The sequence below is a fragment of the Erinaceus europaeus genome, chromosome 16, assembly GCF_950295315.1.
Source record: "Erinaceus europaeus chromosome 16, mEriEur2.1, whole genome shotgun sequence".
NCBI lineage: Eukaryota > Metazoa > Chordata > Mammalia > Eulipotyphla > Erinaceidae > Erinaceus > Erinaceus europaeus.
In genome coordinates, this window is record NC_080177.1 from 44,947,887 (window position 1) to 44,963,580 (window position 15,694).

At 38.5% G+C, this 15,694-nt stretch overlaps 1 protein-coding gene across 13 annotated transcripts in view; it reads left to right on the forward strand.

The window, feature by feature from the left end:
- NIN (ninein) overlaps positions 1-15,694 on the forward strand; it is a 155,051-nt gene that overhangs the window by 104,445 nt on the left and 34,912 nt on the right. For 11 of the 13 annotated variants that reach the window (XM_060174987.1, XM_060174988.1, XM_060174989.1 and 8 more), the window contains 5 exons: positions 8,780-9,285; positions 10,226-12,349; positions 13,575-13,700; positions 13,790-13,859; positions 14,910-15,125. In XM_060174987.1, the coding sequence (XP_060030970.1) occupies positions 8,780-9,285; positions 10,226-12,349; positions 13,575-13,700; positions 13,790-13,859; positions 14,910-15,125 (3,042 nt within the window). The remainder of the gene's footprint in view (positions 1-8,779; positions 9,286-10,225; positions 12,350-13,574; positions 13,701-13,789; positions 13,860-14,909; positions 15,126-15,694) is intronic. The other 2 variants (XM_060174993.1, XM_060174992.1) reach the window with 1 other exon arrangement.

A 15,694-nucleotide genomic window follows, 5' to 3' on the forward strand; every position in this document is an offset into this window, starting at 1 on the left:
CCAGCCCCAAGTATGTTCTTATCAGTTCTATCCTTTAGCTTTGGCATCTGACAAATGTTTGCATGTAGGATAGTCTATTCATTTGTATCACAAAGCAGCACTTCCCATACATTTATTTCTGTATCAAGAACCCACTTCCTCAAGAGCACTGAGAATGATGACTTTTCCTTCTGCAAGAGTTTCTCTACAATGTAGCCTCTTCAGCCTTAGCAAGCATGAACCTTGAAAGCTACTGCATTATTTCCAACTTACTAAAAATGTCCATAATAACTAAGGAATAATAATTAAGGAATAAAACACTCTCTTTTAGCCCTGACCTGCCAAGTTAATTCCAAGTTCTGGTATTTGGCCACCAAAAGCCTTCACTATGTGGCCTTAATTTATATTTTCACTGTTGTCTTTTACAAATCAGGTAGTTGTCTGCTTTCTTTTTTTTTTTAATAATTTATTTCTTTATTGGGGAATTAATGTTTTACATTCAACAGTAAATACAATAGTTTGTACATGCATAACATTCCCCAGATTCCCATTTAACAATACAACCCCCACTATATCATTCATCATCTTTCATGGACCTACTATTCTCCCCACCCACCCACCCCAGAGTCTTTTACTTTGGTGTAATACTCCAATTCCATTTCAGGTTCGACTTGTGTTTTCTTTTCTAATCTTGTTTTTCAACTTCGGCCTGAGAGTGAGATCATGCCATAGTCATCCTTCAGTTTCTGACTTACTTCACTCAACATGATTTTTTCAAGGTCCATCCAAGATCGGCTGAAAATGGTGAAGTCACCATTTTTTACAGCTGAGTAGTATTCCATTGTGTATATATACCACAACTTGCTCAGCCACTCATCTGTTGTTGGACACCTGGGTTGCTTCCAGGTTTTGGCTATTACAAATTGTGCTGCCAAGAACATATGTGTACACAGATCTTTTTAGATGGATGTGTTGGGTTCCTTAGGATATATCCCCAGGAGGGGAATTGCAGGGTCATAGGGTAGGTCCATTTCTAGCCTTCTGAGAGTTCTCCAGACTGTTCTCCACAGAGGTTGGACCAATTGACATTCCCACCAGCAGTGTAGGAGGGTTCTTTTGACCCCACACCCTCTCCAGCATTTGCTGCTGTTACCTTTTCTGATGTATGACATTCTCACAGGAGTGAAGTGATATCTCATTGTTGTCTTGATTTGCATTTGTCTGACAATCAGAGACTTGGAGCATTTTTTCATGTGTTTCTCGGCCTTTTGGATCTCTTCTGTGGTGAATATTCTGTCCAAGTCCTCCCCCCATTTTTGGATGGGGTTATTTGTTGTCTTGTTGTTGAGTCTGGCAAGCTCTTTATATATCTTGGTTATTAAACTCTTATCTGATGTATGGCATGTAAAGATCTTCTCCCATTCTGTGAGGGGTCTCTTGGTTTGGGTAGTGGTTTCTTTTGCTGTGAAGAAGATTTTTAATTTGATGTAGTCCCATAGGTTTATACTTGCCTTAGTCTTCCTTGTAATTGGATTCGTTTCATTGAAAATGTCTTTAAAATTTATGCGGAAAAAAAGTTCTGCCAATATTTTCCTCTAAGTATCTGATAATTTCTGGTCTAACATCCAAGTCCTTGTTCCACTTGGAATTTACTTTTGTACTTGGTGAAATACAGTGATTCAGTTTCATTCTTCTGCATGTTTCAATCCATTGTTTCCAACACCATTTGTTGAAGAGACTCTGCTTTCCCCATGTAATAGTCTGGGCCCCTTTGTCAAAGATTAGATGTCCATACGTGTGGGGCCTCATTTCTGGGCTCTCAATTCTATTCCACTGGTCAGTGTGTCTGTTCATGTTCCAGTACCAAGCAGTTTTGATGACAATGGCCCTATAATACAGTTTGAGATCTGGGAGTGTGATTCCTCCAGTTCTGTTCTTTTTTCTCAAGATTGTTTTGGCAATTCTAGGTCTTTTCTGGTTCCAGATAAACATTTGTAGCATTTTTTCCTCCTAAAAAATGTGGTTGGGATCTTGATGGGGATAGCATTAAATTTGTAGATGGCTTTGGGTAATATATTCATTTTGATGATGTTAATTCTTCCAACCCATGAACATGGAATATCTTTCCACTTCTTTGTGTCTTTTTCAATTTCTTTGAGTAGTGACTCATAATTTTCAGTATACAAGTCTTTCACTTCTTTGGTTAGGTTTACTCCTAGATATTTTATTGTTTTTGTTGCTATAGAAAAAGGAACTGATTTCTGGATTACAATTTCTTCTAACTTAGTGTTTGCATAGAGGAATGTCACTGACTTTTGAATGTTAATTTTATAGCCTGATACCTTACTGTATTGCCTGATGATTTCCAAAAGCTTCTTGCTGGATTCCTTAGGTTTTTCCATGTATACTATCATGTCATCTGCAAATAAGGAGAGTTTGACTTCTTCTCTTCCAATCTGTATGCCTTTAATTCCTTGCTCCTGCCTGATTGCTATGGCAAGAACTTCTAACACTATGTTGAATAGTAATGGTGATAGTGGGCAGCCCTGTCTAGTACCTGATCTGAGGGGAAATGCTTCCAGTTTTTCACCATTGAGTATGATGTTGGCTGTAGGTTTGCTATATATAGACTCCACTCTCTTGAGGAATTTTCCATCTATTCCCATTTTTTGTAGTGTTTTGATCATAAAGGGATGTTGTATTTTGTCAAAGGCTTTCTCTGCATCTACTGATATGACCATGTGGTTTTTGGTCTTGCTTTTGTTGATGTGGTGGATCACATTGATTGATTTACGTATATTAAACCAACCTTGCATGCCTGGGATAAACCCCACTTGGTGATGATGAACAATCTTTTTGATATACTGCTGTATCTGGTTGGCTAGAATTTTGTTCAATATTTTCGCATCTATGTTCATCAGAGATATTGGTCTGTAGTTTTCTTTTTTGGTTGTGTCCCTGTCTGCTTTTGGTATCAGGGTGATGTTGGCTTCATAGAAGCTGGCAGGGAGTATTCCAGTGTCTTCAATCTTCTGGAAGACTTTGAAAAGTAGAGGTATTAGTTCTTCTTTGAAAGTTTTGTAGAATTCATTTGTAAAACCATCTGGTCCAGGACTTTTATTTTTGGGAAGATTTTTGATAACTGTTTCAATTTCATTAGCTGTGATGGGCCTGTTCATGATATCCACTTTCTCTTTACTTAGTTTTGGAAGTTGGTAGGTATCTAGGAAATCATTCATTTCTTCCAGGTTCTCTAGCTTGGTGGCATATAGTTGTTCATAGAAGCCTCGCATGGTATATTGAATTTCTGCAGTGTCTGTTGTGATATCTCCTCTTTCATTTACTATCCGATTTATTTGGGTCTTCTCCCTTTTTTGTTTTGTGAGTCTGGCTAAAGGCTTGTTGATTTTGTTTACTCTTTCGAAGAACCAACATTTACTTTCATTGATCTTTTGTATGGTTTTCCTATTCTCAATGTTATTTATTTCTGCCCTAACTTTAGTGATTTCTGTCCTTCTGGTTGCTTTAGGATTCCTTTGTTGTTCTTCTTCTAGGTCTTTAAGATGTGCAATCAGGCTGTTTATTTGTGCCTTTTCTTGTTTCCTAATGTGTGCTTGTATAGCTATGAACTTCCCTCTTAGGACTGCTTTAGTTGTGTCCCAAATATTTTGATAGCTTGTGTCTTCATTTTCATTGAACTCTCGAAACATTTTGATTTCTTCCTTGATTTCCTCTTTGACCCAGAAGTTGTTAAGAAGTGTACTGTTGAGCTTCCACATTTTGGCACTGTTACTAATCTTTTGTTGATTGTTAAGTGTTAGTTTAATTCCACTGTGTTCTGAGAAGATGCTTGGGATGATTTCAGTGCTCTTGAATTGGCTGATGCTGTCTTTGTGGCCTAACATATGGTCTATCCTTGAGAATGATCCATGTGGATTGAGTAAAATGTGTATTCCAGTTTCTTGGGATGAATGACTCTGAAAATGTCCAATAGTTCTAGTTTATCTATCTCTTCATTTAGCTCCCTTATGTCTTTACTGATTTTCTTCCTGGATGATCTGTCAAGTTGAGATAGTGGGGTGTTGAAGTCCCCTACTATGATTGTGTTACTGTTAATATATTGCTGTAGCTCTTTCAGTAGAAGTTTGTTGTATTTAGATGGCTTCTCATTGGGTGCATAGATATTAATAATTGTTAAGTCCTCTTGATTGACTGATCCTCTGAGCATTAAGTAGTGTCCATTCCTATCTTTTTTAATCTTATCTATTTTAAAGTCTATCATGTCAGATATGAGAATTGCTGTTCCTGCCCTTTTTTGTGGTTCATTGGCTTGTATGATAGTTTTCCATCCTTTCACTTTAAGTCTGTGTTTGTCTTGTTGAGTTAGGTGAGTTTCCTGTAGACAACATATTGTTGGGTTGTGTTTTCTGATCCATCTTCCTACTCTGTGTCTTTTAATAGGTGAATTCAGGCCATTGACATTTATTGATATCAAAGATTGAAGATATTGTAACGCCATTATGTAGAGTTTTAGAGTGTTTTGATATATGTCCTATTTGTGGTGGTCTGGTTGTTTATAGGAGACCTTTTAGAACTTCTTTCAGGGCAGGCTTGGTGATGGTTGCTTCCTTCAACTGTTGCTTGTCTGAGAAGGTTTTGATGCTTCCATCTAGTCTGAATGACAGTCTAGCAGGATATAGTATTCTTGGGTGAAAGCCTTTCTCATTGAGCACTCGATAGATATCTTGCCATTCTCTTCTGGCCTGTAGTGTTTGTATGGAGAAGTCTGCTGCTAATCTTATGGGTTTTCCTTTGTAGGTGACTCTTTGTTTTTCTCTTGCAGCCTTGAGGATCCTTTCTTTATCCTTATTCCTTTCCATTCTAAGTATGACATGTCTTGGTGTCTTTAGGTCTGGGTTAATTCTGTTTGGGACCCTCTTGGCTTCTTGAATCTTTATGTCTTTGGTTTTGTCTAGACTAGAGAAATTTTCAGCTATTATGGCCTGGAGAATGCTTTCTTCCTCTCCTTCTCTTTCTTCCTCTGGTAAGCCAATAATGCGTATATTGTTTCTTTTGAAGTCATCCCATAGGACTCTGTTGTTGTTTTCAGCATCTCTTAATCTCTTTTTGAGATGTCTTACTTCTTTTTTAGTTGTCTCTAATTCATCCTCAATCTTGCTAATTCTGTCTTCAGCCTCATAGATTCTATTCTCTCTGCCCTCTACCGCTTTCTGGAGTTCATCTATTTTGTTGCCCTGCTCTGATACTGTTTTAGCTTGTTCAGCTAGTTGCCTTCTTAGCTCAGCAATTTCAGCTTTCAGCTCTCTAATAACCATGAGATTATTAGAATTTTCTTCCATATTCTCATTTGTTGTTCCTGCATTTCTGATTACAATTTTTTCAAATTCTTTACTCACTCCTGTTATTATTTCCTCAGCTAATGTTTGGATGTTGAACTCGTTGTTTTGTGCTTCACCCTCTGGAGGACTTTTAGCTGTACTCTTGTCCTGGTTCGAGTCTCCAATATTTTTTCTTGTTGTTTTAACCATTTTATATATTATGTTATGAGTTCCCTTTATCAGTACTTTTCAAATTATTGATCACTATTGCCTGGATTGACTTGTGTCTAAGTAATTTAATTAAAGGTTTTACCATGGTGGAAGTTAACAGTTTTTTCAATCCCTGAGTTGGAGCTCAGTGCTGTGAAAGCCTCTTTTTTTTTTCTTCCCTGTAGGCTATGGGAGCCTGAGGGCTTTTAAACTATCAATAGGCTTCTTAGCTTAATCACTGACTCCTGACCAAGAGATAAAGCAGGGTGTGGCAGAGATAATCCAGTGGTTATGCAAAGAGACTTTCACAGCCCCTCAGCTATGCCACCGAGATTTAGGTCTTCTCCTGAGTTTCCCAGTTAAATCTCTGTACCCTGGTGTCCCTACCTGTTGCTGCTCCAGATTCTGAGGGTAGTAGCAATGGAGACTCAGAGTTGCACTTGGTGAGTCTCTAGGGAGTCCTTTCCTCCCTTCAGCTGTCCCCTTGTTGGTGGAGCAGACTGGAGGTGGTGTCTCCACTGATAAACTGTTGAACTGTTAGCAGTCACTTAATCTCTCCTTAGGCCCCTCTCTCCTCTCTGTCACCAGCCACACGTGTTTGTACTCATGGGTGATTTACTGTGTTCCTGTGGTCATTCTAGTCCTGTCTTGTTTCGGTCCGGGTGGTCTCCTTTGGTATTCCTAGTTGATCCGGGAGAGGAGAGGAGAGAAAGCAATCTGCTGCTTGTAGCTCCGCCTCCGGAAGTCCAGTTGTCTGCTTTCTATCAAGCTGTCTTACTACTTGCTATTATTATATACATCCGCCTCTTTTTTTTTAATTTTTTATTTATAAAAAGGAAACATTGACAAAACTGTAGGATAAGAGGTGTACAACTTTGCACAATTCCCACCACCAGACCTCCGTATCCCATCCCCTCCCTTGATAGCTTTCCTATTCTTTAACCCTCTGGGAGTATGGACCCAGGGTCATTATGGGATGCAGAAGGTTGATGGTCTGGCTTCTGTAGTTGCTTCCCTGCTGAATATGGGCATTGACAGATCGATCCATACTCCCAGCCTGTCTCTCTCTCTCTCTCTCTCTCTCTTTCTCCCTAGTGTGGCAGGCCTCTGGGGAAGTGGAGCTCCAAGGCACAATGGTGGGGTTGTCTGTCCAGGGAAGTCTGGTTGCATCCTGCTAGCATCTGGAACCTGGTGGCTGAAAAGAGAGTTAAACATACAGTGCCAAATAAATTGTTGAACAATCATGGACCTAAAGGCTAGTATAGTGCAGATGAAGTGTTGGGGGGGTCCTCCATTTTGTAGGTAGCTAGTAGTCATATTTTAGTTATATTTCAAAGGGCCTGTAGCTATACTAGTGGTTTTGTTTGTTTGTTTGTTTGTTTTACCTGAGCCTGAAATCTGATATGCAGGTGGATCCAAGTTATTGTCTGGGGAGATGATGTCATGGATATCAGATGGATCCAAGTTATTGTCTGGGGAGATGATGTCATGGCTGGGAAAAGGACCAGAAAGCTGGATCAGGGGAGAGAGTAGCTCCCTAATATGGGGAAGGGGTATAAATATTGTTGACTGTAAACCCCATCGATTTGATGTGATCTGGAGCCCATAATTAGCTTAGGAGCCTATGTGACCTCTGCATCCCTCTAGATCTGAGCTCACATTCTGTGGTCATGAGTAGGAACATTCCATGCTGCCCCAGTATCGACCCATCTTCCTCAGGTGTAGCATAGAGTATGTTGTCCATCTTCCCTTTGGAGGATGGAACATTCTCTACCATTGTTGATCCAAGTTGAGGGCAAGGTCCTTTGGGGGGCCCACAGAGGGGTCTATTTTGTTGTTCCTGACATCTGCCTCTTAAAAGTCCACTCATCCTTATATCAAATGCTACCTCTGATATAATCACCCCAAGTATAATTTCACTTCCTTTGAATACCCAGTTACACTGTAGCTCTTTTCTTAAATACATTTTTTTTTCTGTCTTATTTTATACTTATTTTTACTTGTCATGACCAAGTCTGGAATGGTTTCTTCTGATGACAGGTACTAGGTCTTACCCAGACGTGCAAGACCTGCAAGTGTCTGATGGATGTTTAATAAATCTTTGAGTTTAATCAAGTGTTTTTCTTTATTGGTGAGATTAATGGTTTACAGTCAACATTAAAATACAGTCGTTGGTACATGTGTAACATTTCTCAGTTTTCCACATAACACCCTAACTCCCCACTTAGGTCCTCCTCTACCATGATGCATCATGCTCCAGGACCTGAGCTACCCCTGCTCCATAGTCCATTACTATAGTGCAATACACCATTAATCAGTTTTTTTTTTCTTACCTTTAGGGCTTCATCTCCAAAGTTCCACTACTCCAGGCAGATGAGTTTTATTGTTGTTGTGGGTTTTTTTTTTTCCTCTCCCTTTTTCTTTTTTTTTTTTTTTTTTTCTGATAGAGCAATGAAGGCAAAAAAGAGAGGGGAAACAAACAGGAGAAACATCATGGCATTGTTCCCCACATGTGAAGCTTCCCCTTTGCATGGTGTTCCTATTTGGTGACTGGGGTCTTTAACCTGGGACCTCACACGTGGTAAAGTGTGCACTGTACCAGGTGACCCCTATTCAGTTAAGTATTTTAAGATGCTAAGTTTACAGGTGGAAAAGATATCTGGAAAGACTGATGGTATCTCTCTAAAAGTCTAGTCAGATTTAACAATTACTCAAAAACTAATAAACTTTAACCAAGTTAAAAAGAAGTGCAAACCATATTGACTTAGTCTATGTCTTATTGGGCGTCGGGCAGGTTCAGCACAAATAGTCCAAAGCACAGGGACCTGCACAAGGATCCCAGTTCAAGCCAGCCAGTGCTCTCCACCTACAGGGAGGTCACTTCACAAGTGGTGAAACAGCTGTTCATATGTCTTCCTCTCCTCTCTCAACCTCTCTCTTTCCTATCCAACAACAACAGCAGTATCAACAACAATGGAAAAAAGATGGCCACAAGAAGCAGTGGGTTTATAGTGCAAGCACCGAGCCCCAGCAATAACCCTAGAAGCCAAAAAACAAACAAACTATATATATATATATATATATATATGACTCGTTTAAATAAGATGACACTACTGTATTTTTTAATTAAGTTGCTCTTTAAGAAGTGAGAAAACAGGACTTCCTTGTAGGAAAAAGGAACTTACCATCACTACAGCTTTCTCTGGCCTTGAGTTTAGTAACATTGTAATAACTTCACTTTCTAATTTTAGGTGCACCATTATGAAAAGCAGTTAGATGAAACCAAAGTTGCCTGTGAAAAGGAGCAGGAGAACATGAAACAGAAGTATGAAAATGAAGCATTTACCTTGGAAAAACAGATAAGTGATCTTCAAAATGATATTGTAGAACTTCAGAGGCAGACAGTAGTACTCAAGGAGGCACAGCATGCAACTACCTGCAGACACGAAGAGGAGAAAAAAGAACTACAACTGAAGTGTGATGAGGAGAAGACTTGCCTGAAGGAGACACTGAGACTGGAGTATGAGCTGGAGCTCAAGGCTAGACTGGAGCAGGCAGAGGAAAGCTTTAATCAAGAGAGGGAGGGACTTAATCAAAATGGCACCTGGACTGAAGAGAAGGTAAAAGTCATGACTCAGGAGCTAGAGCAGTTTCACCAGGAGCAGCTGAAAAGCCTGGTAGAGAAATACACTCTTGAAAAAGAGGAGTTGCAAAAAGAACTCTTGGAAAAACACCAAAGAGAACTTCTGGAGGAAAGGTAAGAGAACTGGAATGAGGGGCAGGGAATCAGCATCCTGAGGAAATTTTGAGCACCAGAAATTCCAGTCAGTTAAGGAGGCTGAAAAGATCAGGCTGAAAGCTTGTTAGCCCATTGATTGATCAGACCCTTTAAAAAATTCAACCAACTTTGCTATTGTTTAGACTCAAATCCATCTTGGGGTAACTGACATTTTTTTGGTTTTGTTTTGTTTGTTGTTGTTTCAGAGGGAAGTATTACTTATACCAAACTTACTATGTCTTTTAAGCTTCCAAAGAGGATATAGATTATTCCAAATGTGCTTCCTTCCTAGTTCAATCCCATTATTTTTCTGAGAATGGCTATTTACAAGCTAGATTCTGGGCAGAACTATGTTTACTCCCAGAGTCAGGGAATACTATCAGTACACTGTACTTTACTTTTCTCACATGAATTCTCAAGTACATTTGAGAGCGTGTGTGCTTTACACTCTGGTTAACTTGGTGGTATTTAATTAAATAAGCAGCAAAGACATAATAAATAAAATGGTTTATATTACTAGTAATCTAACCTAATTAACATGAAAGAATTTTATGTATTTCCCAAGTTAAGGATTAGATGTCTGTGCATTTGGCCATTTAATCAGTCTAGATTTTTGTTTAAAACATCCATAAACAAAAATACCCAGGAACAAGCCTGGGGATTTGGTTTCTAAAAATTTCCTCTAAATACAAAGAGAGGTAAGTAATTATCTTAAATTGTGACAGCCATTGAGAGTATTGACTCTCAGAAATGAGATACCTTCTCAGTATAAATGAATCACATAAAAATTAAGTAAAGACTATTTTTTAAAAGCATTATAATTATTTGCTTGGCCTCTTCTATACATAGTAAAAATGTTTTTTGTTTGCTTCTGGAGTTGGTGACAGTTTTAGTAATGCTATACATTGACCACATCTAGGGAAAAAATGGAGTCTGAATGTAATAGAAGAACCTCTCAGATAGAAGCCCAGTTTCAGGCTGATTGTCAGAAAGTCAATGAGAAATGTAAGGATGTTCTGTACAGACTGGAAGGGCACTTCCACCGAGAGCTAAAGGACCTTCAGGAACAGCACCATGAGGAGAGATCCCATTGGGAGTTTGAGAAAGACGAGCTCACCCAAGAATGTGCAGAAATCCGTGAACTGCTCAGAGAGACTCTCCAGAAGGAGAAAGCAACTTCCCTGGTACTAACCCAGGAAAGAGAGATACTGGAAAAAAACTACAAAGCACATGTGGATAGCATGGTTGTTGAGAGAGAACAGCTTCTCAAAGACCTGGAGGATCTAAAAAATGTATCTCAAAGTCAGCAAAACCTACTGTGTGACCAGATCCTCGAGCTCAAGAGTAGTCACAAACAAGAGCCGAAGGACCATGAGCAGCTCCTGTGCCAGGCAAGCACTTCTAAGCAACTTGAGAGGCTAGAAATGGAGCACGACCAAGAGAAGCAGAGGATGGTGGCTAAGCTTCTGGCCATGGAGAATAGTCACAAAGTAACTTGTGAGAAAGCAGATCGAGAGAGGGCTGAGATGAGCACAGAAATCTCTAGGCTTCAGAACAAGATTAAAGAAATGCAACAAGTGACCTCTTTCTCCCATCTTCACAGTGGCTGCCAGGCAGTGGGAGGGGAGGAGACAGAAGGAAGTGGGGCCATGTCCCTGCTCCAGCAAGGAGAGCAGCTGTTAGAAGAGAATGGAGGTGTTCTCTTAAGCCTACAAAGAGCTCACGAACGAGCTGTGAAAGAAAATGTGAAAATGGCCACTGAGATTTTGAGATTGCAACAGAGGCTGTGGAAATTAGAGCCAGGGTCAGTAATGTCTTCGGGTTTAGATGAATCAACTATTGGGTTCTTTGGAAATGCTGTGAAGCAAACAGAGCCATTTTTGGAGCAAAACCGAATGAAGCAAGTGGAAGGTGCGACCAGGTTGCAAAGCCTAAGTGACCCACAGAATGATGAGGTCCAGGATCTAGGAAGCACAGCAGCAAGCTCTGCCCAGAAACAGAGGGTCAAGATAGGAGAGTCTGACACATCAGTAGAAAGTTTTTCTGAGCTTGAAAACAGTGAAGATACCAGAACTGAGACCTGGGATCTGAAGAATCAGATTTCTCAGCTTCAGGAACAATTAATCATCTTACGGGCAGACTGTGACCGAGCTTCTGAAAAAAAACAGGACCTACTTTTCGATATTTCTGTGCTAAAAAAGAAATTAAAGATGCTTGAGAGAATCCCTGAGTCTTCTCTCAAGTATAAATTGTTATATGAAGATGCCAGTCGAGAGAATGACTGCCTCCAGGAAGGGCTGAGAGTGATGGAGACACGCTATGACGAAGCACTAGAAAATAACAAAGAACTCACTTCTGAAGTCTTCCAACTGCAGAATGAGCTGAAGAAAGTTGAAGAAGTGACTGAGACATTCCTTAGCCTGGAAAAGAGTTACGATGAGGTCAAAAGAGAAAATGAGGAACTGCATGTTTGGGTTTTGAGACTTCAAAACAAGATCGAGAAGCTGCAGGAAAGAGCAGTGCCCCAGTGTGACTGCTTCTCCCAGTGGGAAGCCAATTTAGATAACTTAGAAGTCAACCCTGGTGGAAAGGTACTTGATTCCTGTCAGACACCAGCAGAGTGTTTCCCCAAGGTTATGAATGTACACCAAATTATAGAACATTATCAAGAAAACCAGTTCATTGATCAGGAAAATACACCACTCCTGGAAAAAGTAAAAGCACACGAAATTGCCTGGTTCCACAGAACAATCCAGACACATCAAGAAAAGCCTGCAATACAGCACCAAGTTATACTAGAGGAAAACACTGCTCTCCTAAGCCTTCAAGACAAACATTTGCAGCGGCAGGTCACAATAGCAGAGTTAGAACTGGAGAAGCAAAAGCTGCAGGAGCTAACTAGAAAGTTGAGAGAGAGAGTCACTATTTTAGTTAAGCACAAAGATGTACCATCTCAAGGAGAAAAGGAGGAAGAGTTGAAGGCAATGATGCATGACTTGCAAGTCACGTGCAGTGAGATGCAGCAAAAAGTTGAGCTTCTGAGGTAACGTATGTACATTCTAAGCTTCATGGAATTCTACAGAACACCTCACCAAATCTAACTTCCTGCTAGTTGCTGTGTCTACAGAAAACTAACCTTCAAGAAAAGAACAGTACCCTAGACTTCCTCCTGCTTCTGTGTTGTATTAACAAATAGAGTAACCTTGCCTAGGAAGCGTTTCCTTCCTCTGTAGGAAATAGTTGCTGTTCATTTAGCATGTGAAAGTTCATAATAGCCAGTATTTGCTGTTTAATTGTTGCATCAGCCATGTTTGTCAGGTCTTTAACTCTCTTCTAGCACAGTTACTTCAACAGAGAGTATTTTATTTTGTTTTTGTTTCATGTGAGTTATTTTCTTCACTTTGAAGAAACGTGTTATTTGGGAGTGCCTTTTGTATATTATTAACTCACTTCTTAGATAAGAACTGTTTTATACTAATGTAGGAAAGTGTTTTGTGGCTTTGCAGTTTTTCATGTATATCACTTAAAGTGCATATTGATAATCTATAAACAGTGAAATTTTTAAAAATACGTTTTTATCGAAGAGCTATCAGAATCTGACAAATACAGAAATGAAACTAATCTGAACCATTGCTCCCTTGACTTTCTAAAATATAGTTGCATTTTTTCTAACAAATTTGATTTTAAACATCTTGTGAAATATTGTCATATCTAAAATGTATCAGTGATGAAACAAAATAATTTAATTCTAGAGGTGTTTTTTTTCTAATAGATCATTTTTATAACTAAAAACCAGAATATAATGGGGACTTTTAAAAACCACAAGGGAAGCATTAGCATATATATTTCAGTAAAACCTTTTAATTTTATGTAGTGAATTTTCTTTGTAGGCACTCTGAAGCCTAAAATTAAAGTTAGAACAATAGAGCTTATGCCTATTCAGAGCAGTAAGACTTGAGACTGAGGTAAATTATTTGCTCATAGTATGCTAAGCATAAGCAGCCATAGTAGACAGTGATTCTGGATTCCTGTCTCTATGCCAACATGTTTTAGTCACACTTCTCTAACATCTTTCACACAAGTTTTCTCAAAAGAAATGAGACAATATGTCAGAGCTTGATTTCCAAGTACTAAGAGACTACTAACTCAGACTTCTCTTTTTAACTGGCATAGAAGACATGTTATATTGAAAGTTACTAGAAAGGACTTTTCAAAGATGCCAGATGACTGCCTTGTTGTAACTATATATTTAAATCTCTATACTTCAGATATGAATCTGAGAAGCTTCAAGAGGAAAACTCTATTTTAAGAAATGAAATTACCACTTTAAGTGAAGAAGATAGCATTTCTAACCTGAAAATAGGGGAATTAAATGAATCTCAGGAAGAAATGTGGTAAGGCAAATGTTTAAAATTTCTGATGGCATTTTTGTAAGGGCCAAACTTTTAAACCCTAATGCTTAAGTTTTGACTATCCCTTCTAGGCAAAAAAGAGAAACTATAAAACAGGGAAAAGCTGCAGTTCAAAAGATGGTTGAAAATTTAAAGAAACAGGTAAGTAATAAGATACTTAGTATTTCCCAGTGTTTCTTAATTCTGAAACCCTTTTTTGATTTGAAGTTTACAAATCCATAGGGCGTACTAGGAGCAAAATATGTAAGTAATGATGATAAGACTGTATATCTCAAGTTTCTTAGTGGAAATTTATATCATACTGGCACTAAAATAGATCTCCAATTTTTATAAAGATGTGAATTTTTTTGTGAATATTAGCTTAAATTTCCTCATTCTAGACGTGGAGTGCTTAAAGCAAACTTTACAATTGGTAGGGGTAGGTAGGTAATATCTATGAAGTCTTTTGTCTCATTTTTGTAGTTTCAGTTAGTATCAGTGTCTTCCCTGTTCCTCACCATTAATAAAAGCAGAAAGTTTAGGGCAGAATTTCACAGATAGAGAATATGATTTGAATTGTATATCTTTTCACAGAATTATGATTTATTTGTATAACTTGTATCATTCAAAGCCCTATTTATGTAACCTTACAACATATAATTGGATGTGAAGAGCATTTTAAAACTATGAAGAAACAAACAGTCTTTTAGAGAGCACTGTTTTGTTTGCTCAGGCTAAAAGAAAGAATACTAACAGTTGTGTTTGTCAGTATGGGAGTAGATAAAATACTATGTAATATTTTAATATATGAAGTACCCAAAAACACTCAGAAATAAAGCAGAGAATTTTTTTTTGAAGGAGGCTGTGAGACATTATAAGTTCTTTTAAAGGTTGTCTATCCTGATTTTTTTATTTAAATTATTCAAATTTTTGTTATAAAAATTATCTTTATGTGTCTGTAGATTTTACATATGCATAGCCTTGAGGGATATATATCTGAAAAATGGCTACTCCTCATGAAGTAAAGCTGAACTGTATGTCACGTTTTCACATACTTCCAAATAGGATATAATTAAAATAACCTATATTATTTCTGTGAATTCTCACATGCACACAAATATATAACTCTTATCTAAGTAAAATGAAAAAAAAATCTCTAAATCTATTTTAGCAGGATACTAGTTTTCTAAAATGTGTTACAATTTTAATTAGATTTCACAATTAAAAACCAAGAACCAACAGTTGGATTTGGCAAATGCAGAGCTTAGCCAAAAGAACTCTCAAAATCAAAAAGAGCTACAAGAACTTAATCAACGTCTGGCAGAGATCTTATGCCAGAAGGAAGAAGAGCCTGAACACAGTACATTCGAGGAATGGGAGCAAGAAAAATCTAATCTGAAAGAAGAACTGGAACACTGTCAAGTTCAGGTATTGTCAGTAACCACTCTATAGCCTTTTCAAAGACAAATCCAAGAAATACATGAGATGCAGATAATACACATAATTTTAATGATTGAAACTGTGTTATTGACACATTAATAGACAAATGTATAAATGAAATATAGCCACTGAGTTCAGAATCTTTACTCTCCCCACTGAAAGCCACCACAGTTCCCCTAAGGTTGTAGACATGGGCCAACCATCTTCTCTACATTTATCTGTCAACATTTATGCATAATTGTTTTCTGATTCAATCCTCTTCCCCTTCACGACACTCATGACGACATAACTACTTCCATGTGTCCCTCTCCTTTTCCTTCTCTCTCTCTGGGTACTGATGGAGCTAGGATACAGAGCCATCTTATCTTCATCCTATCACTTCTCCCCCCACTGGGAGTATGGATCAAGATTGTTTATGGGGAGCAGAAAGTAGGAGTTCTGGCTTCTGTAGCTGCTTTTCCACTGAGCATGGGTTGATCCATACCCCCAGCCTATTTCTATCTTAGCCTAGTGGGCCAGAGCTCTGGAGATGTGAGGGTCCAGGGACACATTGGTGA